Source organism: Scophthalmus maximus, chromosome 11 (genome assembly GCF_022379125.1).
Source record: "Scophthalmus maximus strain ysfricsl-2021 chromosome 11, ASM2237912v1, whole genome shotgun sequence".
Classification (NCBI taxonomy): domain Eukaryota; kingdom Metazoa; phylum Chordata; class Actinopteri; order Pleuronectiformes; family Scophthalmidae; genus Scophthalmus; species Scophthalmus maximus.
The window spans coordinates 1,834,698-1,862,384 of NC_061525.1; the positions used below are offsets into that span (position 1 = coordinate 1,834,698).

The window sequence follows — 27,687 nt, forward strand, 5'->3', positions numbered from 1 at the left end:
TGTGACCATCTGCTGATGTGGAGAGTAGGTGACAAATTCAAGGAAAAGCCTGAATGAATGAGTAGAGACAGAGCACACAGAGCATACAGGGTCACTGACTGGTTTGATGAGCATGATAGTGATGTGAATCATACACTTTGAGCTTCACAGTCAACAGAAATCAACCCAATTGAATGCCTCTGGGACACATCTCTCAGCCACCGTCAGCAAAACACCAAATGAGGAAATGTGTTTTGGAAGAATGGTGTTCATTCTCTAGTAGAGATCAGAGACCTGAAAGTGTGCCAACACTCAGTGAAGCTGTTCTGGCTGCATGTGGTGGCCCAACACTAACTAAGATACTTAATGTTGGCTTTTCCTTTTATCTGATCACCTGTCTGCAGCTTTGTGTGTGTTATCATTTGAAAAAACAAACAAAAATGTGCACAAATAATCAACATACATTTAGATTGAACTAAATATTTTTGAAAAGAGGCTGAATATATCAGGTGAGTGTGTTTTATGGTAGGATATGCAGAACTGGCAGTTCACCTGACCAGGACATTACTTTTCACAGCACATGCTGGTTTGTTGACCTCGAACAAACCAGGCTTTTTTGTCCTGCATGTCAAAAAAATCAAAATTATACAAATGTATCAAAAAGGACAAATAGCAGCTGTGCAATAGTACAATATTATCTACCAAAGACCTTGTGTTGCACGGGGTACGGCAAACACTATATGACAAAGTTTCTTTCGTCACGTCATGTTTCAGAAAGTAGTCTTGTGTTGGAAAGATGATGAACAATGAGAGAGTGTGAAGCAATGAAATCATTGCAGCATTAAGTTTCAGGCCCTGTCCTCCACAAGTTATGGACTTCCTTTCTCCTAGCTCAGTGTCCAGGAGGGGGCGACGGGCCTACATGTAGAACCACACCACCCAAAGTCTGGCAGACACACACACACACACACACACACACACACACACATACACACACACACACACACACACACACACACACACACACACACACACACACACAAGCACACTTTGGATGCACTGCCATGGCAAACACATTTACAGAACAAGAGAAAGACAAGCTCTGTACACAAACAGTACTTCATGCTAAACTCTGAAATGATTATTGCATGCTACTGTTAGTAATACATTATTCCTCTCTTTCGTTCTACACATGGAGCTCTGGTGTGATTGTTGAAGGTGCATTTTATAGGTGTGTTTATTGGGTGTTTTTAATGGATCTTTGGCACTGATGGTTGTGATTCACTCAAAGTGTTCTGTGATTCTCCCTTTAGCACATCTCTCTTTATTGATCAAATGTTTAACGAAATGAATAACTTTACTTTTTTATTTACTACCATTTTGGTGTATTTGTGTGCAAGTGTGTGCCTGTGCCTGAGGTACATGCTTGTGGAAGTGTTGCAGTGAAGTTAGAGATTGTGTGTTTTCCTCCTCCTCCTCCCTGCCACCCCATGAAGGAGAACAGGGGCTTGTGATTGGATCCCCCCTGCTCCTATGGGGACCAGTGTGATGGCTGCACCTGAGCCGAGCACCCAATAGGCTGCCTGCGCTGTCAGTAGCAGAGAGCGCCGCCTGCGAGCGGCAGCACAACAATACGCACTGTGTAGACTCCACACAGGTTTCTGGGCTGTTTCCCAGCACTGTCAGACCGATATGCCCCGATACTGGCCTTTCCTTCACAAACAGAATTCACTTGTTGCAGCTTAGTACAGCATGCAGACTTGTTCCCATCACTGTTTAAATGTTGTTTCAGGGGTTTATTTAACAACACTTCATAATAATCTTACAGGGAAACACACAAAACACATACAAGTAAAAACAACAGCAACAACAACAGGACATTCGAATGTTGTTGCTTGTCATATAGGTGTTTTTTTTCGTAAGAGAACCGACTTCGGGGATTATGCTGATTTTGCATGTAACATGTTTATCTCCAGACAGATGTAGTGGAGTAAAAAGAAAATAATAATATTTGCCTCGGAAATATGTAGAAGTATAAAGTTGCCAAATGTTTTAAAAAACACCTCCATATCAATTAATAACCTATTAAAGGAATACAAAATTAAGAAAATTTAAAACTTGTACATGCTAATAAATCATAATTAAATAATCTTTTATCCAGAATGTATATATGGTGACTGATGTGAAATTATAAATCCACCCGACAAGGGGAGAAGAGCTTGTTGTTTAGTTTAGTCTCTGTTGGAATTAACTGTCTTCGTCTATGGGCCTGCTGGAGCTCAAATGACAGTATTGGCCTACGCACTGATCATTTAACAAAGTTGTGAATAATCTTGGCCTTTTTACCCCACGCCGTCACCAGCCATTAGTTATGATCCATAGGGCCTCAACGGGAGCCTATTGATCACTCGAAGACTGATTGATTTAGACAAATACTTTTTTTCTCCCTGAGTGCGAGGTCGAGTCGCTCCCTCTGTTAATTGAAGATAACAGAGTGACAACAATGGCCCCTGTAATAGAATGAGAGTTTTGTGATTATCGCTGCAGAAAGAAAAGAAAATAAAGAAGAACGGGAGGCGGAGGAGAAGAAGAGGAGGAGGAGGAGGAGGGGGACTCTAATTAGGAAGCGGGGCGGTGTGGAGGCTGTGGCCGGCAGGCAGGCGACAGGCGCCGGGTCCCGGACAAAAGGCTGTCTGCTGCCCTAAACTCCCCCCTGCTTAACCCTTTAAACCGAGATACACAGTCCATCACACACAATGCTGCTGCTTCTGCACCATGCTCTCTCTCTCTCTCTCTCTCTCTCTCTCTCTCTCTCTCTCACACACACACACACACACACACACACAGACTCAGTGGTTCATATTTAGATTTTGGTACAAACATGAAAACGATTAAAGAAATACCTTTTTGTAATTTGACAAAATTAAGTCTATAGTTCAGTGTGCATGTGTAAATTCTGGATAATTGTGGCATATCTGACTGGCCCATTGAAAAGTTTATGTTCGCAAGTGGTTACAAAGATCTCTGGTGTGGCGTTAATGGTACCGGGGCCAGTTGATGAGCTCGCAGGTAGAGAGGCCACAGTTTACAGTCCGGCTGCAGAGGATGTGTGTGAGCGCAGCAGAGAGAGCTCTTCCTATAAATACTTACATCATCGGGCTCCTTCTAAAAATACTGCCGGGCACACAATACTAAAGGAAACACTGACTGACGCTGACTGAGGACCTGCTCAAAATAGACCTGGACTAACTTCTGCGCATCTAATATTATCCAACCGGTTTCTGTTCAGTTAAAGTTTTATATAAGAACATGTTTATTATCCATAATTGTGGCTTTTAATGACAAAATCGAACCCACAAATGCCACCACATGTTTTAAATGTATTTTTAATAACGTGAATTAAACATAATAATATTTTCTTACCAACTGTAGCAAACCAAAGGCAAAAGCCTTCCTGTTAACATTTGGGCGAAAGGGGGCGCTCCTGACCCACGTGAGTGTGTATGCACTATATACAGTAAGTGCGTAAAACCATAGATGACATTTCATTTCATTTTTACAGCTGTTTGGTCATAATAATAATAATAATAATGATGATAATAACAATAGTAATAATAATAAGAATAATAATAATACTCCTGTATCTTTCAGCACAACGATTTTTTATTGAAATTGTGAGACAATCAAAAAAAAAATATATACCCGGACAACCAGCATAAACAAGATACTTTCATCTTTAAATATATTTATGGATAGATATGAATGATGCGCCCATGAGGAATTGCTTTGAATGTCTCCTGGCTGGAGTGAAGTAACCTGAGGTGTTTTTGAATCCATGTGGAGCTCTCGCTCTGTTCCTCTGTATTTGTCGGTGGATGCAGACTAAAACATGGCACACACGTCTCCTTAAAAAACCCAGCGATGCTTCATACAGTTTGTCAAACCAACAAGAACTAAAAAGCTTTAATTTACAGTATATGGTCATGTAAAATGAGAGGAGAGGAGGAGGAGGAGGAAAAAACTAACAAGTTAAATTCGAAATATATACACGCTAATGTACAGCCTTGAATAAATTAATACCAATTGCATATTCTTGGATCTTAGCTTTATTTACAGATTTTTTTATTTTTTAATTACATAAATATTTGAGAAACATTTTTTTTTCTGGAATGAAATGATAAGCGGTTAATTTTTTTCTTGCGACGGAACGTTCACTTTCCATCCCTTTCGAAATAATCAGGCATGACAAATAAAAATAAAAATAAAAAAGTTTTTGGATGCAGCTTGAGACCTGCCTGACATGAGGCTCCCGTTCGGGGATTCGGCCCGGTGAGTAAAACCCAAGCCGAGATGATCAGATGCTTCACTTTCACCACAGACAAACACACTTTCCACCGTGCGCCGCTCGGTCTATGGAGCTGCAGGCTCTCAGGCAGGTGGCACCGATATGTGGGGCCATACTGGCCTACTGTGCTCCACCTCTGATACAATGGTTGAGATCAAGAGTGTCATTCATTACATTACTTGCAGTGTAAATGATCAGTGTTTCTCTGAATGACACTCGAGTTTTGTTTTTATAATATTTTTCATCGTTATTTTGTGTTATATTGTGTTATATGTTTTTTTTTTATTATTTGAACACTTAATTTATGTCACTTTCTTTTAATTTTTTTTGTCAATTAATGTTTATTCCATCATTACAGAAATGTATTCCAGAGGATCCTGGGGGGGGGGGGGGGGGGGGGGGGGGGGGGGGGGGGGGGGGGGGGGGGGTCTGCTCTCGAAAAGCTGCCAACTCTAAAACTCAGGGATTGTAAGTTTTGGTGTAAGAGTCTTGGTGTCCGATGATTGTCCATATGTTCTCTGACCGGCTTTACTCTTTTCTAACAGGTTGGCTCTGGAGGAAACCTTGAATACTTGTGGATTTAAAGAAAAAAATGTCAAATTTAGTTATTTGGACCAAGTTTCACTCAGTCCACAACTTTGTTCCAAAAAAAATATCAGTTATCAGCCTTCACCAACCCTTATCGGTCAAAACCTCATCCCACTCTCTGTAATGTGCTGTACAGGACATATGCACTTATAGTTCTCTGGTATTTAAGCCAAGATGTTGACTCCAAACAGAGACTCCTCTTCACTTTGGAGAGTCTGCCGTCGGGGAGGGCTCCCTCTGGCCCTCCAGACCGCTCACCAGTCTCTGGATGCTTTGCAGCTCATTCACTGTGTCCTTCATGGAGGTTTTTGGGGATGTGGCCCTCCCACTTGACCCTCCTATCTTGTGGTTGCTGTGGTGCTCTGGGGCTGGGCTGGCCTCTCTGCTGCCCGGTTTGGATGATTCAGAGGCCGGGTTGAGGCTGCTTGGCAGGCCGGTTGTCAGCAGACTGGAGCTCTGAGGCAATGACACCGGGAGCTGGTAAGGGTTAAAACGGAGCCGAGGCCGGGACGATCCCAGGAAGGGATTCCTGGAGAGTGGGCTGGAAGTGCTGGTGGTGGGGAGGGCTGAGGCTGCCGCTGCAGCTGCTGCCATGTAGGTGTAAGGGTATGGGAAAAGCCCTCCAAATGGAGGCATTGGGATGCCCTGTAATATAGAGGGGAAAGATTTGAGTCATGATTGTCAAATAATCAAATTAGTGATAGACAATACAATCTGAACACAACAGGAGCCAAACTGATCTGTTCCCTGAGAGGATCTAGTTCAGATTTTTTTGAAAATACAAATCAAATCAAAAACTAAAGCAACAAATGTCTTAATTAAAATTCCTCTGACACTTTTCACAGATGCCTGATAAAATGTTTAAAACAATATTTTGATGATTGCACCTTTAATTAAATCCATATGTTTTAGTATAAATACACGTTTGTCAGAAGCAAATACACAAGATCTTGCTTTTATTCCCAAACTTGTTTTAGGTACTAAATTAAACCCAACTCTGATTCATGTGTGTCTGGTGTTGTACTATGCAAGGTGACAATGATATGAACAGGTGTGTTCTTTAAGAAGTGACACCTGATCCTGTCTAAACCCACCAGCCTATCTGTCTTGCTTGCATCAGCTCAGGTGTGTGAGCAAACTAAATCATTTTCTGACAGGATGACCTTCCTTACCTGAGAGGCTAGCATGTGCTGGGACAGATGGAAGGGGAAGGGGTTGGGGGTTCCTCCTGTGCCCTGGGCGGAGAGGCTGCCGTTTTCCAAACCACTTGCTCCCGATACAGAGGCCAAAAGATGCCCCATTCCCATAGCAGAAAAGGCTCCAGGGGCCATGGCAAACTGGCCAGGATGAAACAACAGCGGCGATCCGGTGTTCAGAGGGTTAAAGAACTGCTGACTGTGCAGGCCAGACAGAGCCAGGCTTTGTAAGTGGCCTGGGCTGAAGTGCGAGGGGCTCTCGGTCTGGACCATGAGAGGAGAGAACGTGTCCTTACTGGCACTGATGCCTCCGGCCTCTGAGTCCTTTATCAGTGCGTCTGTGGTGTCCTTCCTGTGCCTGCTTTCTGCTTTGTCCTTCTCCAGGTTCCTTATACTGAATATGGAGTCATCCTTCTTTTCCACACTAGGCCTGTCCCGTACGCGGTCCTCACACCTGGAGCTATAGGGGGACACGGGTTCAGGACCTGGGCTGTTGGAGGCGGTGCAGTGCTCGTCATGATGCTCCAGCTCCTGCTCGCTGTCAGTGCACGTTTTTTCATCTACAGACAGGAACCACAAGACATGCAAGAAGAACATTAAACCACTTTTCACCTCATTTCTAACTCTTACAAAATACCCCCCACCACACACACGCCTAGTGCCAACAGGCTAGTGGTTTGCATTTTAAAATTACATTTGCAGTATTTTATTTTCAAAATCAATAACAAGATCAAGTTAATTTTGAAACGGTACAGAGGTTTTAAATATGCAAACATAAGAACAATTAGAACAATCAAGTAATTATAAACCCAATAATGGCTAAGAATTAAATATTATGTAAGAGAAAAAAATGACATCACATTAATGAAACACAGTCTGTTCCTGCATCATAAATGAATAACAGTGGGATGCAGAGAAATAAGTCCAGTACAATGGCTGATAGGCGTGGAGCACCAAACAAATGTACCATCAATAGTTTAAAAAAACAAACATCTTTACAGGTTGAAAGCACAATACTAAATTTACCAAACAGACCCAGTTAAATTAATAATTTATTAATTTAATATAATTTATTAAAAATTAATTAAAGTGAATAGATCAATAATTCTATTTCATCACAGCTGCCTCACGGATTTTTCGCAATAAAATTACTGAAATTTAATACAATTAATATATCAAAACATAATTTTAAATATTCCATTTAAATGTATGTGTATATTAAAAAAGTTCTAAAGTTGTGACACGCAATGGCGTTGTCCCGTCATCACACACTCATGTATGGGCCCCACAGTGAAATTCGACAACACTGTTGTCTCACCTCGACTCGCTCTGCTGAACCTCAGCGGGCTGCTACCGGCGCCCAGCGGGGAGTGGACGGCGTCCCTGCCGCCCGGAGGCTCACTGGAAGAGGCGTCCGAATCCGCGCCCTCCCGGTCCGCCTTGCACTGGTCCTCGTACATCCGCAGCGACGGCATGGTCAGCTGCTTCCTGCTCAACAACAACAAAAATAACTTTGTAAATAATAATAATAATAATATTCATAATACGGAATGTCGTCACATTGTGATACTATACATTGTGAAATAAAAAGATGGTGGGTCTCACACGCGCGCGCGCGCGCGCGCGCACAGACACACAAACACACACAGACGCACATCAAGTCAGGTGCCTTGCGGCAGGTTGATACCTTTTCTCCCTCCTTCCGTTCCCCGTGTCTCTGAATCCTTTCGCAAAAGGGTTGTTGTCGATCTTCAGCTGCGTTATCTGTCGGCACAGGGACACACTCCATGTTAGGGCATTCAGAAAAACAGAGCCACAGTCCGAGTCTTTTGTCTTCACCTGACCCATATTTATACAGGAAACGTTGCAACAAACCCACGCAGAGACTCGTTGGACAGGAGCCAAGCTGGGCCCTGGATTTGAATTATTAATAAAAAGCGTGATGATGGGGCGTTATTGTCATAGGCCCCCGGAGAGAAGTTATGCTACAAAATATTTCTCTGTGGGGCCACGACCCTCCGTTACTTCAGAAAAAAGGCAGAGGGAGCACTACTTGAACAGATGACTGTCTTATCAAAAATTAATATTGCGGTGTGGATCACTGCTGTTTCACGGTATGTCCAGACGTGGAAGAGGCCACGAGCCGGCGCTGAGCCGGCAGGGGCCTCCTGGAGACCCTCAGTGGCCCTTGGAGAAGGCGCTTCAGGCGTCTGCCACATCTGCCCGCTGTGGCTACAGGGTGAGGAGCCTTTTAAATGCCCTGTAATCGATTGTGACTCGTTGCCATAAACTTTTACGACAAGACCCCCGCAAGCAGACCCTCCTGGACACAAGCTCCAATTAACTCCATTGAAGAGGATCAAGAGTGAGCAAAGGGGCTTATACTAATAATGGCCTCAAATAAACACATATTCCATTTAATTTATTTCAATAAATAGCAACTTTATACGTCAAACATTCTCTTAAATCCAAAATAGGAGGTCACTGAGGTCACCTTTTTAAGAAAACCAAAATACATTCAAAAGGGAGGATATCTGCTCAGTGTGGTGCTGCACCACAACAAAACACGACACTCTCCAGCATTTACACGCCTAATTTATTCACTTTTGGTATAAAGGCTACAGGTCATTGGTCGTCCCGTGAATAACAGATAAGACACAGCACACAACAGCGAGGCTGCAGGTTTGAATTCTCAGTGAGAAATACACGCTGCACTTATAACCCGGGCATAACAGCAATTAAATAAATCAAGTGGGACATGCGAGTCCTCTGCAGGGAAATTAGGCGACCTACAAAATCAGATTAAGTCTTCGGGGGTTGGTGGTGGGGGGAAGGGAAGCATGCAGGGCATTTATTTTGCAAAGTAGCAGCCATATTATAAAGGCCAGCCGGTTGAGTGTGAACGGTGTCTCACCTTGTCGTTCTGATACGCAGTCACGGCCACAAACTCGGTCTCCGGGAACACGTAGGTCCTGAAGGTGCTGTAAGGGAGCTTCAGGATGTCGTTGGCCCGCACTATGTGGAACCTGGGCTGGTACTTGTGCATGGAGTTCAGGATGGTCTGCTCCAACACACAAGCGCACACAAATACACTCAGCTTTGTAGTCAAGATCAGGACCTCGCATGTCTTCGTGCACGTTTAAACTCGACACTAGACAGAGTATGTTGACGCGCGGATCAACCAGCCCATTGTTACCGCTGCTGTTATAACTGCTGTGTAAGCAGCCTTGTCTGTAATTAGTGCGGGATAAAGTGAAGAACCGGACCAGGCCACACAGGTTGTCATGAGGGCGCAGAACCACAACAACATATACGAATCTGATTTGATCCAGTTTCTGAATTAAGCGACACATTTCCATCCCTTTCGCCGCATACATTTAACCAGCATTTTATGTCAATTAAAAAAAATAAAATAAATAACAACAAAAAATAAAAAAATAAAAAATAAATAAAAACCCTGGCCAGGCTGCGAATGTGCAAATAAAAATTACAACACTAACACTAACGTCTTCACAACTTCAACTCGATGTAGAAATAAATCCCGCTTGTAGACTATTTTGACTCACATGTTGAATGTTTCCAGTCGGAAGCTACTGTACACACACTGCCTGATGGACGTTATCACACATTTATCATCCGCTCCTGGGCAGGTTATTTTATATCCTCCCGCATATTATTTCACACAAATGGTACAAATATAATATCATATATAATAATAGCATTTTAGATAAACATATACGGACATTGCAGCATCACCTATGCAAATTAACAACACAGACTATACTATACTATACCGTACTATTAGTTTGCAGATGTGAGATACTTCATCTTGGCAATCAGGCTCATTTCACGTAATTTCTCTTTGACCCGGTTTGATAATACACCACTAAATCCCCATTCCTTGCAAACATTCAGCTCAAATATGTTTCATTTATTCATCTCTTTCTTTTTTAAATTTCCAAAAAATCTCCACTAAAACCCACAGACTAGCCAGGGCCGGGGAGAGCAGCCCCCGTGTAAACCCGCAGGCCTTGGCTGCTGCGGGGAGCTGGACCTGGGTTTGACTATTTGGATGGAGGAGGAGGACAACGCAGGCTGATAATATTCTGCAGAGCTAGGAAAAAACATAAGCTCTGTGTCAAGTGGTGACAGAGTGACAACAGCCCTGGACGTTAAGACGAGCAGCGCCATAATTTATTCATCTTTAAACGCATAAACTGTATTCTAGTTCTGAAAATATTTTGAAAGGATAAAAAAGGTGGTAGATTTTTTTGTTGCACACTTGTTTTTATCCTTCTTCACAAGCACACAAGCTCTGATTTATTAATTCCTTGCTTTTTCCCCCTGACAGTGTTATTATTATTGTTCATAAAACACCTAAACACACCGCGCCCCATCTGTTCCAACAGCGAACACCCCACGCAGCACGACAAACACGAAAAATGTATCCACTCAGACGAGCAAAGGAAAAACTTAGTGTACTTACAAATCCGTGTTTGTCTGAGATATTGTTGGTCAGCTTGAGTTTATGGAAAGCAACAGGCTTGGCCATCCACTGCTCGCCGGTGGCCGGGCTGTCTGGGTGGATATACATCCTCTTGGGCATCTCCGGGTCGGCCTTACCCGCCACCATCCAGCGGGAGTTGTGGAACTTGTAGCGGCAGTCGTCGGCCGCCACGATGTCCATCAGCAGGATGTATTTGGCTTTTTTGTCGAGGCCGTTTATTCGCACCTTGAACGGGGGGAACATCCTCCTGACGAGAGAGACACACACACAGACACAGGGAGTCAACACGCCGTGATTCAACCACAGCACAACAGCAGATCGTGGTTGGGAGACTTGGACACGTCTGATGAAAGAGGCATTGAAGGCGCAGGAAGACACATGACGCACTGACAAGTGGAAATATTGTAATTGTCAGATATTATTCTCCAGTGTTGCACGCAATTAGGCGACAGTGAATAGCCATAGTGTGTGTGTTTGTGTGTGTGTGTGTGTGTGTGTACGTGTGTGTGTACGTGTGTGTGTGTTTGTGTGAGAGAGAGAGAGAGTATCTGTGGTGTCTCTGTCAGCCTGTGTGTGTGTGTGTGTATGTGTATTGTCCAAGCATACACTACAAAGCTCAGTCGTATATTTATGACCATACCACTTCACGTATTGCTGCTTTTTGAAGTGACAGGCTGTTTATAAAATCCAGAAGCCTGTCGCCTCAACAGAATGCAGTTTGGGAGATAAAAAAAACCCTGATTAAAGTTCGGGCTACGCCCCCCCCCCCCCCCCCCCCCCCCCCCCCCCCCCCCCCCAAAAAAAAAACCCCAAAACAAAACAACAAATACCTCAAATTTGATCAGTCTGGAAACCCTTCGCAAATATTCCAAAAATAATATGGAGTTTTATTAAGTCTGTTATTTTCGTAAACTAAGCCTAGATAACTTATACATTTGGCTGAAACGTTTACGTTTAGTGCAAAAAGCGAAAAATAACAAAGTCTGTAGTTTAGCTCAGTGTTTTTATTAATCGTAGAAAAGCTAATAATCGGTGGGGGAATAAGTGCCAGAAGCCCGGCGCACAGGCTGCCATTGAATAACTTGAGTAAATGGATTTTTAGTTGCTCTAAACTTGTCATGTGTTTTTTTTATTCTCTGCGTGTATGCAAATTAATATCGGACGTGTTCTGCAAAATAAAATATCCTCGGTAAATCCAAGAGAGGAATTATAGTTCTGAGTAATTCTTACCTCCCGGACTTGGTAATAACCATCTCCGTTCCGAGTTTATGAAACTGGTCCCAAAGATCTTTGGCTTCCAGTGTAACTTTAGGGTCGTCGTCCACCTCCTCCTCGGGCTCCAGGCTTTTCATGCTGCGCAGATGAGCCGCCTGATGGTGGCTGAGGGCCGGGTGGAGCCCAGCCTCCGCCGCCCCGGCCAGGCCGTGGTCCGGGATGGGCTTGGTGAGCGCCCCGGGAGGCAGGCTGAGTGCCGGGAAGAAGGAAGGTTGCGCGGCCGCTAGGAAGGCGGACATGGGGAAGTCGGTCGCCCGGTGTGCGTGGAAAGGGTGATAAGCCATTGCAGTCCCTGTGAAAACTGGATCTCTCATCGGTGCATCCACAAAAACCAAGTGAAATAATGGATATTTTAGTGGTATTCCCCCCAACCCGGTGCCAGCGTAGGTCCGCGCTTCGCGAGCAGTTAATTTCTGTAAAGCTGTACAGAGGAGTACAGCGCCTTGTAATAGCGCGTTAACAGAGTGAAGAAAAAAAAATAGCCCAAAGTTGTTGTTGGTGTGCTTTTCCTCTGGTTCCTGCTCCGAGTCCTTCAGTAGAAGCGGCGCGGTGGAGGGAGAGCCCGGCTGCGTGGTGTGCCTCTTAGAGAAATAAGCTGTTTCTCTGCTTCAGTCATCCCACACTGACTGGATAGATGTGGCCCCGTTCACTGCAGATCTGTGACTATCTCACATGTCCTTCCTGCCTCCATCCCCAACACTAATGAACCAAGCCCATTTGATTGCTGATTTTACGCTTTCTGGACCAATTGTGGGCCCCTATAGGCGTGGTTCTGACAGCTCCGGCCAGACTCTAGGAGAGGAGGGGGGCAAGAAGGTGTCGGAAGCATTAACAGTAAGAAAACATGTCAACAGGATAAAATATTAACCAATGACAGGAAAGATCGGGAAATCCCACCCCCATTTCCAAGCCAAACACCGGGTCAGCCTTCAGTTCTTGGCCGGCGAGGGAGCACCTCTCTCGGCTTGCGTTTCTACAATGTCGCCTCCGAAGAAAGCAACCTGTCCACTGTCTTAATACTCACCTTTATACAGAGGAGCAGCTCCACTTCTCTACGTTCACCCCTGTCTTTTAGAACAACTCACTCGTGTAAATCCTCGACTCGCGGCTCAGCTCTGCATTCCGGAGATGCTTACAAAGAGCCGCTCTCTCTCTCTCTCTCTCTCTCTCTCTCTCTCTCTGTCTCTCTGTCTCTCTCTCTCTGTCTCTCGGTCGCTCTCCATAACAGCAGATTTGTTATTATTCCAAGTTATCGGCTGTTTTTGACGCTTATTCTGGATTTGTCTCACGTTGGCCCAGGCAATGTTAGCTGTGAGTGTAGTGACTTAGGACTCATACAGCCCCAGGTTCCCCACGCGAGAGCCATTCATCTGTGCGTGTTCCTGATCGGGCTGACGGGAAGGCAGCAGCAGCAGCAGCGGCAGCAGCAGCCGCGGCGGCGGCGGCAAAGTAACACAGAGAAAAGTCTGGGGGAAAAAACACAAATCAAGATGCTGCGTGGAGCAAAAAAAAAGAAAAGAAAAAAAAGAGGAAACGACATGAATGACGATGAATGAATTTTGAGAAAGAATTCAGAGGGCAGGAAAGCGGTGAGTGCTCACTTCGATACAAACTTTTCCTTGTTTTGCTGCAAACTAGGACTCCATAGAACTTTTTAGATGTTGTTTTAATATTTAAACGAGTGTACACAGTAGCGTGCCTTTTCGGGTATATTCTATTATTACAGTGCTCTGTGACATTGCGGTGATGTTTTTTTCTGTGCCTGGCGTGTAGTTTGCATTTCCACACCAAACACGGTCAGCGATGAGATGATTTAGTGCTCAGACTGAGAGCTGAGGGGCAGGCCGTGGTGGCGCGTAATCTCCGACAGGTTGTGCTCTGTGTTGTACTTTGTCAAACCAGGGACAGTGCGGGACTCCGGGGGCCACGGAGGGCTCAGCCAGCCCCGCAGCACTCTGCTCTGCTGAGCTGCTTTAGAGGAATCCAGCGCCGCAGCTCTTGATTAACTTGGACTCGGTTTGCTGGAGAGCCGCTTGGCGCCAGTCGGCTGATGCGCCACAATAAGAACAGTCTCTTGTCTCTTTATATTTACCCTGAAGTGCTGCATGTGCGAGCGCCCCCGGCCCCATCAGCAGCCTCATCTGCGGCCCCGCTCCACTTTTCTGCCTCAATCATGACTCAGTGTCGGACTCAAGCAAGTTTTTGCGGGGATAAACAGCTGCTCTCTCCGGGCAGGATCGGTCGTGGAGGCGGCCACAGGCGTCGCTTAGACCAAAACTGAAACAAAAAGTGATTATCCTTCTGAATGAGACTGTCACCGACAACTGCGCATTTCCTATTTACCCCTGTAACTCAGCCGCGTGTCCGCGGCTTCCGCTTACAGTGGTATAAAGCTCTTACAGGCCATAAAAATGTCTTCAATAACATTTATAAAACCCCAATCATTAAAACATAATCCACGTAATGACGACATAATACACAGAACAGAAGTGTAATACATTCAAATTAACCCACATTGCATCTTGAGAAAAAGTAATCACATTCTTAAATGCGACCAAAACAAATGCAACTCCAGAAAGTCTGAGCAACCGGCACTTGTGTGTCAGAAACAGTGTGTTATGTGATTTAAGACCATGAAATGTTTGCACATCTCCACTTCGTTACACACTTGTTGCTCGGCTTCCATCGGGTTGATACAGCCATGCGTAAAGAGTCTGCAGTCTGGACAGGGGGCAGGCGCAGCTACAGCATAGCAGGGCGCAATGTACCCCAGTGAAGCCAAAACAGTTTCCACAGGCCCGTGAAACACATCAGATCAGACACAAGTCCCTGGAGCAGCAAGCTTTTCACACAGTACACACATCCACAGCATCCAGTGTACAGCTACGGGGGACATGTGCATTTTCATCCTGCCAGGTGTCGGAAATAAAAGCCAGCGAACATCAACTTCAAGTTAGAATGTTAGTGCACCAAGAATGTCTTTACACACTCTTCGACATTTCCGTCAGATGTATGTTTGATGATGTGGTTTGCATCTGTTATAATTTGAATGGACATCTGACTTGTTTGGAATGCTGCAACCTGAGATTTATGAAATGATAGGGATGTAGGAGCGGCGGTGGCTTGTTAGAATTTTGGAGCTGCATGCATAGAGCTTTACATGACAAAAAAGATTAACGGCATATGGAGGTGGCTAACTGTTTTCAGCCGGAATGCTGGATAATTGCATCAATAATGCTTGTACAAATTACTCACCATTTATTTGTTCTGTGCCCTCAGCGGCACAGAAATCTCCATTAAGCGCGATTTAAAAGTCATTAAGTGGAAGGAAGACTGCTCTGAGCTGCTGGTAGATCTGCATGGAAGAGGCACTGCACTGATAGATTAACAGAAGACTATATCATTTGTGTTGACTGTACAGAGTGTACATATGCTCCTTAGACTTGCTTGGGTGTGTGTATGTCCTGGGGTTTGGAGGAGACACAAACTTCACGGAGAGGAAAAGAAAATGGGCAACTTAAAATTTGAAAACAATCTGAAATTCATAATTTCACAGAATATATAGACACTATCAGTTTGACAATTTTAATTGTCTTATACCCCAGACATTGGTCAAATAAGATAGTTTGGAAGCTTAAACTTGAGATATTTGACGCAGAGTTGTGAGTCACACTGTCAGCTCAGGTTATATTTAAAAGGAGTTAACTGCTTGCTCGACGATTCTCAAACAGTGGGAAAGTTTGTCTGTGCCCTTGATCCGTCCCGTCAGTACAATACAATACAGGTGCAGATGTGAAAATGTGCGTTAAATGCGTTTTTCTTTCCCGGTGATTTCGCCTCCGTGTCAGTGATCCGAGCCAAAGACGCTCTAATTACAACATAACGGGACACTTTGCGCCATATTCGTCTATAATTGAGTATTGTTATTTTCTTCCTCCTCTCGACATTGTTCCTTTCTTCCTTTCACCGCTCCATCTTCTCCTCCCATCTCTCTGCATCATCTCTCCGGCTATATTTAGCGGCTAGACTGAGGCCTTGGCGCCAGACCGTTTAAGACCTGTCAAAGTCCCTCATATTTCCCCCTGTCACATGGAAACCCGGCGACCAGCGGCCCTCTCCTCCTCCTCCTCCTCCTTCTCTTCTTCTCCTCCTCCTTTTCTCTTTTCCACCTCCTCCCTCTGCTGCAAATACTGGCAGCCCTCCTCCTCCTCCTCTCCTTCATATCCTCCACTTCCTCCAACTCCTCTATAGTTCACTCCGCTAAATTAAACATATCAGTTCTCACTTGTTGAAAGAGCAAAAAATGCCCCCCCACACACACGCACACGCACACACACACACACACACACACGCACACGCAAGCACACGCACGCACACACACACACACACACACACGCACGCACACACACACACACACACACACACACGCACACACACACACACACACACACACACACACACACACACACACTCATCCTATTTGGAACAATATGGTACCGGGACCGGCCGGGACAATTGGGACGGGAGCTTTGCTATGAAACAAACTTTTTTCCGGACATGACTTCATGACAAACTCAATCATAAATTACAACCTCGTGCCCAGTGACCTGGCAGCCTCTCTGCTGGACAGAGGCTGTGTAGGTGCGTCGAGAGGTGTCTGCCTCCACCGTGAGCCTTGGGTGCGTCTGACTGACAGGTAGGCCACCAGGTGGGGGCGCTATCGTGACCCAGGTGAGCCAGAGGAAAGTGACAGAGCGGTGACATCCACAGGTGTCAGACTCTTATCAACGCCCAGTCAGATACGGGTCAGTGTCACAGAGGCTCAGAAAGTTTTCACTTGATTAATCATTCGGCTCTTTGCATTTGTAAATAATTCTCAGACAACATCTGATGGGATCATTGCCAGTTCTTGGAATTATAGTGTCATAGTATCACAGGTCATTGTATCGAGGAGCCTCCGGGACCCCTTTGCGAGGCGCTGCATAAGTGTGCGCGCGAGCCAGTGTGTGTGTTTATCCAGTGATAATAACAAAGGATGAGCACCGAATGTGACAAAACCTCCAAAATGATCACAGTGACATTAACTGCAGTAATTACTGTTTGCCCCGCAGCCTTAATAAAACTGGTCACCGGTTATTTTATTAATCCAAAAGCAACGTTAAATTATTTTTTTTTCATGTATGTGCATCACATTCCAAATGAATGCAAATTCGATTCTCCCTTTTCATGTTTTTTTAAACACATCCATGCATATGAATGGGAAATATTTTTTATCCTGACAGATCTGCAAGAGAATTCTAATTAGAAGAAAATGGTATTATTTTCTTTTCAATCTCTCCCCCCTTTATTTCTTTTTTTTCTAGAACAAAAAACACGTATTTTGAAAACAGATTGATTTAATTTGCGCAGATCGCAAATCCCTTGATTTAACTGACGTTTGTTTGTTGTTTTTTTATGCGCAGCCTGCGAGTGTACACGAGCTCTGTGTTGAAAATCGAAAAGAAAAGAAAAGAGAGGCATCGAACGGCTCCTGTGTTTGTGTCCAAACTCATTCTCATCCAGGAAACATTGAAGCAGCGGGTTTTTGACATAATGCAGCTGACAATATTTATTACTGCTTTATGTTCGTTCAGAGGCATTTTTGTTCAGACCAGAGAACTGCTCTTCTGTGTGTTTTGCAGATGTGTTGACAGCAACTGAATTAGCAGCTGCGGTGCGGGGCGCGGCGGAGGAGCGGAGGCTACCTGCAGGCCGGAGGGAGACGCGTTTTATTCTGCTGCAGGGAGGAAGAGGCTCACACACAACACAGACCCACACACCACAACCTGCACCCTGCAACTCAAGACTGCAACTGTCTTCTGTAATTCATAAACTTAAACTCATCACTCAACGTCTCAAGTAGAAAACGTCAAAAGTGTTTGTGTGTGTGTGTGTGTGTTTGTGTGTGTGTGGGGGGTGTATTATTTAAAACACAGACCTGAAACCGTTCACTATGCGATGAAAAACAATTATAAACAAGAACTGCGAGTTTTACTTTTTAAAAAGGATTTAAAGAGATTTAGAAGCTTCAAATGGACAGAACATCTGAGAAATGTTTTATCATGAAATGAATAAGGTGAGTGGAGCTCTGTCGCGTATCCTCCGTCAGTTTATGTTGCACTATGAAATCATACGGGCCCATATACTGTGAGAGTTTTTCTCGATCAGCTTCAGCATCATCCGTCAGCGGCAGCGCACTGAGCTCAGACCATGTGCAGATACAGTTCTATTCACCAACAGGGAGCAGCTTTCAAAACTTGGTTAAACTTCAGCATCATTTCCTTCACCGGAATTTATCCTGATGACACGATAATAATTAACATGCTGATACAAAAATAATTCAACAGTGATAAAATGATAAAAACTTCCACTCATCGTTACAATTTGATCTATATGCAGTTTAACGTAGGATAGGATTCATGGATTTCAGAATAATGTGCCAGTGTGTAACTTTTCTGCTGCACTTTCATGATGATGATGATATATGATGCAGTGGAATAAATGGAATCGTCTGCTGCAGAATAATCACTCATCATTATTCTAAATGAGTTCTCGTGAGGAACATTTATTAGATATTTCACCCAAACTGAACATGATCAGAGAAAACATGGTTAGTCTGCTGGGGTCCCGCTGCTGTCACAGTGTTTCTAAGCAGTCTTTCAAATTCACAGGGCATTGGACGGCTTCAGTGTGGCGAGGGTGTGATGTAAAACGTAGAAGTATCATCCAGGGTAAGTCACACACAGTGAACACTGAGTTCCAGGACAAACGAATGACTCAAAATATCTGGTTTATAACGGAGCAATTAAGTGATTGGTCCATGCATCCTGGTCACTGGTTCCCTTTTTAAAGTAGTTCCTTGTTTGTCTTTTTTTTCCAAATTGTTATGGATTTTTTAAATGAATAAATACATGTTAATCTTCCAAAATTTGATATTTGAGCAGCCATCTATCATCCATTAAAATATAATTATTTCATATTTCAACTAATGAACTCTGTCTGGATTTTGCTGATGCCCTGCAAAACAGGATTCTCTTTGTTTGCACAAATTCCTGATTTCTGAATGAGTAAAAATGTGTGTACCTGCTTTTGCCCACCATATATAAATATATACACACATATACATATGTAAATATATTTACACACATGTGAGCTACCAACTGGTTTTCCGATGTTTACCAATCTACCATAATATATACAGTAAAATGTATGTAGTTTAAGTATTTTATTACACTTTCATGGTAAAAATAGAATATATAGAATGAGTTGCATGGTTTCAGATCACTGGCCTCTTGCATTATGTATACGGTTAAAGCTACAAATTAATCTTAAATGCTCCATATATGATTTTGTAAGTTAAAGGACATATGATATACCGAATTTGTATAGTGCTGTTATTTTTTTTACTTAAAAAAAAGTTACTTTTCACAAAATCTGCAGTAGAAAGAATACAGAATTGCCACAAATGATGATGTGAATTTGGACGCACGGTGTTAACCACAGTGTTGCTGAATGAATGGCCTGTTACAGCACAACGTTTGGATAAAAATGCAGAAGAATCATATTAATTAGCAGCATCTTTGTCACTGGCTTTAAAAATAACAGCAGATATCAGACACACTCTCTCTGACGACCTATAAACACAGCAAGAGTTTTCTGCTGGTTGCTTCGGAGAAGTAAAAGTTAGCAGGCGTTGTGGGAAGTGGTTCAGGCTACCAACGTCACCTTAACCTGGAGACATGGACGATGGCAAAGCTGCACTGTGCACACTTGAAACTAAGAGTTGACACAAAATGACCCTGGTCACACCAGCTACACTGAGTGAATGCTAACAATTTTACCTCTTAGTCTACAACACCAATGACACACAATGTTTACTATAACACAATGTGTATTATATAGAGAGCAGATATTTTCTGACTTTACACTGCTGACCTTCTGTCACTTAACATAGCTAAGGCTGAACTGTTAACAAGGAGCTTGTTATCATTAGGCAGAATGCATGCTAAGACAGTAACATAATAAGGGTGCGCGTTGGCTCATTCATGAGCTGTTTCCGATTGAAAGGTTCAACCTCTGAAACTGTTCTCCCTGCTAAAGTTCTTCCTCTGATGAAGCAGAACCAAAAGCAGGAAAATCTGTGTCAGTACAGGCTTCGTCAATGTGACTGAATGAAAAACAGCTTCATGATTCAGTTTGCTGCTGATTCAGTATGTTCCTCACAAACATGAACAGCAACTGAACAGCAACTCAAGTTTCGTCGCAGGAGGTCGGATAATCAGGACCTGGAAACTCTACAAAAGTTTGCTCCATTTACATTTCAGGGAGCGGATTCTCTGGACTCATTGAGGAGGGATTTACTGTTGTGCTCAGTGACTTGTTTCTCAAAGTTAATGACAGAACACAGAACTTCAGTATCTCAACTAACTGTGGCTTGTCCCAACCTTCTCTAATCCAACAGGGCAAAATTTGGTTTTGGTTCCGATCCAGTCGAAACAAATTACATATACTTATGCTCAACACGAAGCAATATAGCCATACAGCATATGCACCGGAAGGGGAGAAACTCTGCTACACGCCAATATCAACCATTTTCAACTAAACAAAACACACTTCAAACACCAAGCAACTAAATCAGCATTGCATAAACATAACTGTACAACAGTACACTGTGGCTCAGGAGGTAGAGTCGTTAGTCCATCAACCCGAAGGTTGGCGGTTCTGCCAGTCCACATACCGTTGTGTCCTTGGGCAAGACGCTTAACCCTAAATTGCTTCTGACAGCTCTTCCGACAGTGTATAAAAAAATGTAAAGCGCTTTGAGCTGTCTATATGACTAGAAAAGGGCTATATAAATACAGTCCATTTACCTGTCCAGTATGTCCACATATGATGGTTGTGATATTTCTTGCTAACACCAGAAGCTACATATCATAGCAAAGCCCAGATACAGATCCCAAGGTGGGTTTCTTATCACTCTACAATGAACCGCCATCGAACAAGCAGCCGAGAAGAGCAAAAAAAGTTTGTATCAAACAGCAACATACAAAAATTATGTCTGACCTTTCGTGTTTTGATCCATAAATCTGCTTCCGCTCGCTAGCACAAAGGCTACTCGTCACTTTGAGCTGATATACGGCCTGTAGCGCTGTTTGAAATCAGCGGAGGGATTCTAATGTGAAAAGGCTATGACCAATCAAATTCCTCACAATGGATTTGACCCCTAACAGATGACGGTTCGATAGAAATGGTCAATCATTCAGATTGACCAATGGGCTGATGAGCTATAGAACTGCCTATGAAACGTTGTGTCACTGCTAGCTCTGATGTCATTACGCCACATTACAAAGATCGTTTTTTGAGACAGTTTTACTAGATGTAACACACACTCTGTCTGGCCAGGTTCCTGCTAAAGCCTGTAACCTTGCTCTGCTTTTCACTTTATTAGTATGAAATTTGGCACAGATAATGTTCAGATGTTGTCCTAGGGATTTCAAGAGGAATGGGCTTCATATGCATAATTACTTCAGATATTCAGAAATTCCCTCTGAATTTTTTTTCTGGGTGGACATGAAATCTTTCATTTATGTTGTGTTCCATCTTCATCTACTCTGACCCAGTAATATTTTCACTAACTTTTACACCTATGCTGAAATATCGAAAGCGTTCCCTTAATATAGATTCCAAGATTATTCACAGATATACTCTTTTCATTTTGGGAATGATATTTTCGAGCAGGGACCTGCGAAAAGGGCCTCTAGCTTTCCATTGTCTGTTACAAATGGACACAATGTGAGTCGGTTTTGCAAAACAAATTGTTATTTGGATCATCTGGGTCATTTTTAAATTTGAAAAAAAAACTTAAAAATGACCCAGATGATCCAAATAGATTTCATCCACGGATATAATTCATGCTTCTGAAGATTTTCAAATGTAAAATGTTTACCATAACATGTTGAAATCAAATAAAAAAGTTTCAAGCACAAACTGTAGTTTTCTTCTTCTTCTTCTTGTTGCATAATGCTGAACTCTGGGTGAAGTGGCAGAGACACATCCTGCCAGCTGGAGCTTATTTCTTCTTTATTCATAAGGGACTCTTCCAATGTAACCTTTAATAACCACATTGTGTAATGGCTGTGTTTTTATGCATTCACTCTGTTCTACAGTTCAAAGTGTAACAGCATTTGTTTTAATGTGACCGGAAATATGGGCACACTGTTAAGGCATTAATTTGGAATAAGTTGTTCATTTAATACTTTGTGCAAACCATGTCTTCAAGTCTTGATAAGTTCCATTATAGTTGGGCAAGAACCCCTTATTCATGACTATTAGCTTATGACCACATTGATGAGATGAAATAAAGCACAAGAAAGAATCTATTATTGATCTAATTTAATTGGACTTACTTCAAAGGCTTTCAGTTAATATTTTACTACAAAAAAAGACATGCACAAGGTTTGTGCAGATTAGCAGAGAAACAAACACATCCTCTTGTTTCCCTTCTCCTTCAGAACAAATAGCCAAATTTGCCATAAAAAAAGTCCCTTGAACGACACTACAGTGGTTGTAAAAATATGGTACTTAGTACCAGTGGTACTATGAGCTGATGGTCAGTGCTGTGGTTGAAATCTGAAAAACTTATTAGAAGGAGAGTAAGAAAAAAGACAGACAGTTTCATTACCTCCAGTTTAATTATGTTTTTACTTGCATGAATGCAGGAAAAAAAAGGTCAGTATTTTACAAAGCAAATCAAGCATTTGCTCCACAGTAAGAACACGTAGATAAATGTCCTCATTCAGTCAGCGAGCCAGGCTATCATGAATACAGCCAGTCCAACAGCACTTTATGTGCACTATATCATTCACTCATATCTTTTCAAAGGTGACTCTGTAAATATTGCATTTCAGTTTTCACCAAGTCCAACATTTGAAAAAGACAAATTAACAGGCGTATTTAAGTGTATTTAATCAAGACATTTATGATTATCAAAGTCCATCTACTCTGCTACGTGTGAAGCTAGAACACTTAATGAAAATACATTTTTCTTTAGAGATCTACAACTAGAGGCAGGAAAAGATTTTTGTCAGAAGTTGGTTATGTACAAAATACAGCATGACAGCTATGCAAGTCTCTATTACTCCACTCAATTAAAAGTTACTGGAAAGGCTGTGTGGGGAATATACCCAAATGATTTCAGAAATATATATCAATTAGTCTGTAAACATCAACATTTTTTCAGCCACTTAGTCATAGTGTCATCTCATTACTGCATCTTTTGTCACATGTTATTAAATGAAAATTAAAGGCATGAAAAGACCAAATTTAATCAAAAACATCAGTCAGAGGCTATGAGAGCAGCTGCACACACGGAGACGCTACATGTCACTGACTGGAATAAACATTTTTCTTCTGCGTGCACACACTTTCTTATGGCTCGTCCAGACAGCAGGCATGCCGTTAAACTTCAAACACAAACACACAGAATGATGGCGAGCGCAGGAAGAAGCAGACATCAGCTGCAGAGAGGAGAGGACGGCTGGCAACATCGTCTTTGTCCACTGGTTTATAATTGAACACACCAAGGTCACAGTGTTACACTGATTTGCTGGGCTATTAATGGTCTGTTATGAAAAATCTAAGATTGAATATAAAGCAAGTCCCTCGTTGAGCACAGGTTTTTGAAAATACACTGCATTTTTTATCTGTGCTTTCAATTTCCTGCCCTTTAGATCTTGCTATTGATCTTAGAAATAATTTCACAATATAATATATTTGTGCAGGTCGTGAATACAATCTGAGGGTCAAGGCATTTTTATTTTAGGAATGATTTTTGCATTAAAATTGTCAAATTAAAAATTATTGGAATTCTTTTCTTAAAATAACGCCTACAGCAAGCTTGAATGAAAAAATAACAGACTTCAAATCCAACCTAAGAAACAAAATGTTAATACTGTATGTAGCTGGGATTACACTGATTTGTAACCAGCTGTACGAGGAGTGAAAAACACTGAACACACAATACAGAGAAACACAAATCCATGACACGATTTTTGTTCCAGTTCAAAACATAATGTCAGTGACATGCTGGGTAGACAGATGTGTGGGAGGCAGGCAGGTGGTCAGTTGGGCTGGGCGGTGGTTGGTCTCCCTGGAGTTGAGGTGGGATGCTAGGGGAAGTTGGTGGGAAAGAGGCTGAGCGGCTGGCTCTCATTGGTGGGCAGGGGTGAGCGGTAGCCCTCAAAATTGCGCGGGATGCTGCCGCTTGTGGAACCCGAGCTGTTGCTGAGGGTTTCGATGCTGCCTTCCCTCTGCAGCTCTGCGGGGACAGACAGACAGACAGAGAGAATGTTGAGTTGGAGCAATCACCTATCAGATCACAGGCTAATCAAACGATATACATGCAAGCACCACATCTGTCTTTCTCCTTATTGTTACCATTATTGGTCGTACAACGAAACTGTGAGTCACAGTATTACAACACATTTCTTGTATGGTTAGCAATTTTTTTTTTAAAGGTTACATGTACCAGATTTCGAACGAATACAACAGCTAGCAAGTATTGTCTATGTAAAGATATAGAAGAAATGATGGCGTCCTGCGCAGAGAATGAAGTCACACTCCCTCAGTGTGTCGTGATCCGACCGTCTCTTTTTTTGTTTTAGTAGAGGGTCCAGCCATGTATGAGTGTTAGTGCATGTGAGTCTCTCCTTGTGTAGCCGTTGGCCCTCCTCACATTTATAAAGTGAGATGGCAGAGTATAGTTTGAAGTGTTCTGGTTAAAACGACCTCTCAGAATCTCCTCCACTGTAGGACCCACAGTTCAGACAGAGAGATAGGTGAGGCCAGAGTCCAATATCTGTCCTTCATGAAGGTTATTTAGTGTTGATTCAACTTTCATTTTCAGGGCTTTTTGTGGCACTGTTGAATTGTATTGGGTTTAATAGACAAGTCTTTCCTTCATTTTTTTCTGACATGTATATTTGAAAGAGGGAAGTTATTTTTTTTTAAAGGTTACATTTACCAGAGTTCTAATAAATACAGCACCTAACCAGTATTGTTTATGTAAAGATACAGAGGAGTGATGGCGTCCTGCGAATGAAGTCACACTCCCTCTGTGTGTGTCGTGATCCGACCGTCTCTGTTTTTTTGTTTTAGTAGAGGGTCCAGCCATGTGTGAGTGTTAGTGCATGTGAGTCTCTCCTTGTGTAGCCGTTGGCCCTCCTCACATTTATAAAGTGAGATGGCAGAGTCTAGTTTGAAGTGTTCAAGTTAAACGACCTCTCAGAATTTCCTCCACCGTAGGACCCACGGTTCAGACAGAGAGATAGATGAGGCCAGAGTCCAATATCTGACCTTCATGAAGGTTATTTAGTGTTGAACTTGTTTTAGACGTGTTGATTCAACTTTCATTTTGAGGGATGTTTGTGTTACTGTTGAATTGTATTGGGTTAAATAGACAAGTTTTCCTTAACTTTTTCCCGCCATGTATATCAAAGAAGGAAGGTTGAATAAAAGCAACACTTTCAACACACACTGAACATGATGACCATCATGAAGGAGGACTTGCTGCTGTATTAGACTGCATTAGTCTGAGAGGACCTGATAAACTGACTACTGAGGCTACATCCACATTACTACATCTTAGTTTTAAAACACATCACTCTTGCTATGCTTACGCCTGCCGTCCACACTACACCAAAGTTTTCAAACACTGATGGACCCGAGACATTTGGGAACGATGACACCCGCATACCACTTCCTGATTGGTACACCTTGACTACCAGCGGGGAAGGCAAAACTTTGTAAACACTGTCAGTAAACAGTTCCGCCTCCTTATTGGTCAAAGAAAAGGAATCCCTGCTCTTACTGTTGTAGACAATCCGCTTCCTGTTTACACCTGCACGCACATGCCCAGTGCACGTGATATGCATTTTCAGGTGTGTTAGCAGAGACGGGGATTATTACTGATACAGAGCTAAAATGCATGTGTGGTCCGAGAGTGTATGAGCTCTGCCTTCACAACCTTTTGTTTATTTGAAATTCAAATATAGCACATTGTAATGAAACACATATATAATAGTATATCTGTATATATACAGGTTTACTATATATCAGTCAATGAGCATGCGCACACACACACGCACACACGCACGCACGCACAAACACACAAACACACAAACACACACACACACACACACACAAAGTGTAAATACAGACAAAATGAAAGCAGTGATTCTCTCTGTAATCTGTTGTGACCTGGAGTTTTTTGTTTCTGGTATCCATTTCAGACAGTTTCCACTGCTGGAGTTTTTACTGAGCTATAATACCATGCTATAAATTCTTTCTGCACTTTGAGGTGACCTTTCACACTGCACTCAAAAGCATAACTGTGGAACAAATCAGTGACCTTGAGATGAACAGCAGAGCTAATTAACTTAAGACTCTATTTAAATTCCAATACTATACTGACAGAAAACAACAGCACGTCTTTAATACGTCCTGCAGATGTATATATGGATATTGTCTTTATCACAGAGGGAATTCAGGAAGTAGGGGATCTTACTTTAGCCCAGGGAACCTAATACAAACCACACTGTTTTTATCCAGGCTAACATGCAATGTGCCACTCTGGTGGTATCCTAGCCCACTAGCCACCCTCCCAGCAGCCTCCTCCTTAATTCCCCAATGCCACAAAGAGCATAAATGCTGAAGTAATCTTAGGCACAGGAGAGGACGGCTGGTGTCCTGCGCTCTGTGTTCAGACAATGTACTATAGCATGATGTTGTAAATAGTTGTATATTGTATATGTCATATTTTTTTAATCATCAACTTCCAATTTTAGTAGTCAGTCAAGACCCTCTCTCTCTGCCCCCATGAATTTACATTATGTCACTAACTCTGTGTTTTCTCTCTCTCCTAGTGTATCTCTGACTCCAGTGCTGCAGAATCCAAGTCATTATTATCAGGGCCCGAGCTCCACTGACAAAGTCAGAGCAAGCCTATTGTAATTGAGTGAATTATTATTATTATTATTATTGCGCAAATTAATCGTTAATTTGAAGCACTTAATGTGCTCCGACCTGCCCGAAGATTTGCACATGCATTAGAACCAGTGAAAAATTTGATACATTTGATAATTTAGGGGTCTCGGCCAGGGGTGTGTCTAATTATTATTATTATTGTTATTAATAACATCATTGCCTTTATAAGTGTCAGTGTTATTTGTGTAATTATAAGTATCAGTCTGGTAGAGGTTAAAGAGGTTGTACAACTGTTCTCTCTCTCTCTCCTTCTCCTCCTGTCTCTCCTCTCACCCTCTTTCTGCCCACCTCTCCTCTCTCCCCCATTTTTCTCCTCATCTCAACCGGCCAAGACAGATGGCCACCCACAACTGAGTCTGGTTCTGCCAGAGATTTCTTCCTGATATAAGGGAGTTTTTTCTCCTCCACAGTCACTAGGTGCTTGCTCATAGTGGGATTTGTTGGGTTTTCCCTGTAATATTGTAATATTGACCTTAAAATGTAAAGTATCTTGAGACAATGCATGTTGTGATTTGGCAATATACAAATAAAATCGAATTGAATTGAATATAAAACACATGAAAAAGCTCTCATTTGTCTCAACTGAAACCCAGGATAATAACATTGTTACTATATAAAGCTAACAACTACAAAGATACTGTCATATATCAACTGCTGCATGTCCTTTGTATGGATATATCAGTGAGCTGAATGAACGGAACAAAATAATACACAAT

The 27,687-nt window shown here is 42.6% G+C and overlaps 2 protein-coding genes and 1 long non-coding RNA gene across 7 annotated transcripts in view; 1 reads left to right on the forward strand and 2 right to left on the reverse strand.

Moving 5' to 3' along the window:
* Window positions 1-3,620: 3,620 nt before the first annotated feature.
* On the reverse strand, window positions 3,621-12,492 carry tbx2b (T-box transcription factor 2b). 2 transcript variants are annotated; one of them, XM_035623538.2, is made up of 7 exons: window positions 11,846-12,492; window positions 10,595-10,862; window positions 9,023-9,169; window positions 7,796-7,872; window positions 7,427-7,596; window positions 6,085-6,668; window positions 3,621-5,557 (listed from the first exon to the last, which is right to left on the reverse strand). In XM_035623538.2, the coding sequence occupies exons 1-7, from the start codon at window positions 12,202-12,204 to the stop codon at window positions 5,114-5,116; spliced, it is 2,049 nt and encodes a 682-aa protein (XP_035479431.1). In that variant the 5' UTR covers window positions 12,205-12,492; the 3' UTR covers window positions 3,621-5,113. The 2 variants fall into 2 exon arrangements, with proteins under 2 accessions (XP_035479431.1, XP_035479430.1); XM_035623537.2 differs by having other exon boundaries at window positions 9,023-9,172.
* A 329-nt stretch (window positions 12,493-12,821) lies between these two features.
* LOC118299647 lies at window positions 12,822-18,914 on the forward strand. 2 transcript variants are annotated; one of them, XR_007031696.1, is made up of 3 exons: window positions 12,822-13,479; window positions 17,572-17,750; window positions 18,601-18,914. It is a non-coding gene; the product is annotated as an uncharacterized LOC118299647 (long non-coding RNA). The 2 variants fall into 2 exon arrangements; XR_004789911.2 differs by having other exon boundaries at window positions 17,572-18,914.
* Window positions 18,915-22,601: 3,687 nt separating this feature from the next.
* bcas3 (BCAS3 microtubule associated cell migration factor) overlaps window positions 22,602-27,687 on the reverse strand; it is a 308,540-nt gene continuing 303,454 nt past the window's right edge. For all 3 annotated transcript variants that reach the window (XM_035623526.2, XM_035623527.2, XM_035623523.2), the window contains one exon: window positions 22,602-24,245. In XM_035623526.2, the coding sequence (XP_035479419.1) occupies window positions 24,097-24,245 (149 nt within the window). In that variant the 3' untranslated portion in view covers window positions 22,602-24,096. The remainder of the gene's footprint in view (window positions 24,246-27,687) is intronic.

Coding starts and splice junctions, on each gene's coding strand:
- tbx2b (XM_035623537.2), bottom strand. CDS start 12,204: ATGAGAGATCCAGTTTTCACAGGGACTGCAATGGCTTATCACCCTTTC. Junction 10,863..11,845: donor GTTATTACCAAGTCCGGGAG/GTAAGAATTACT, acceptor CTCTCTCGTCAG/GAGGATGTTCCCCCCGTTCA. Junction 7,597..7,795: donor AACGGAAGGAGGGAGAAAAG/GTATCAACCTGC, acceptor GTTGTTGAGCAG/GAAGCAGCTGACCATGCCGT.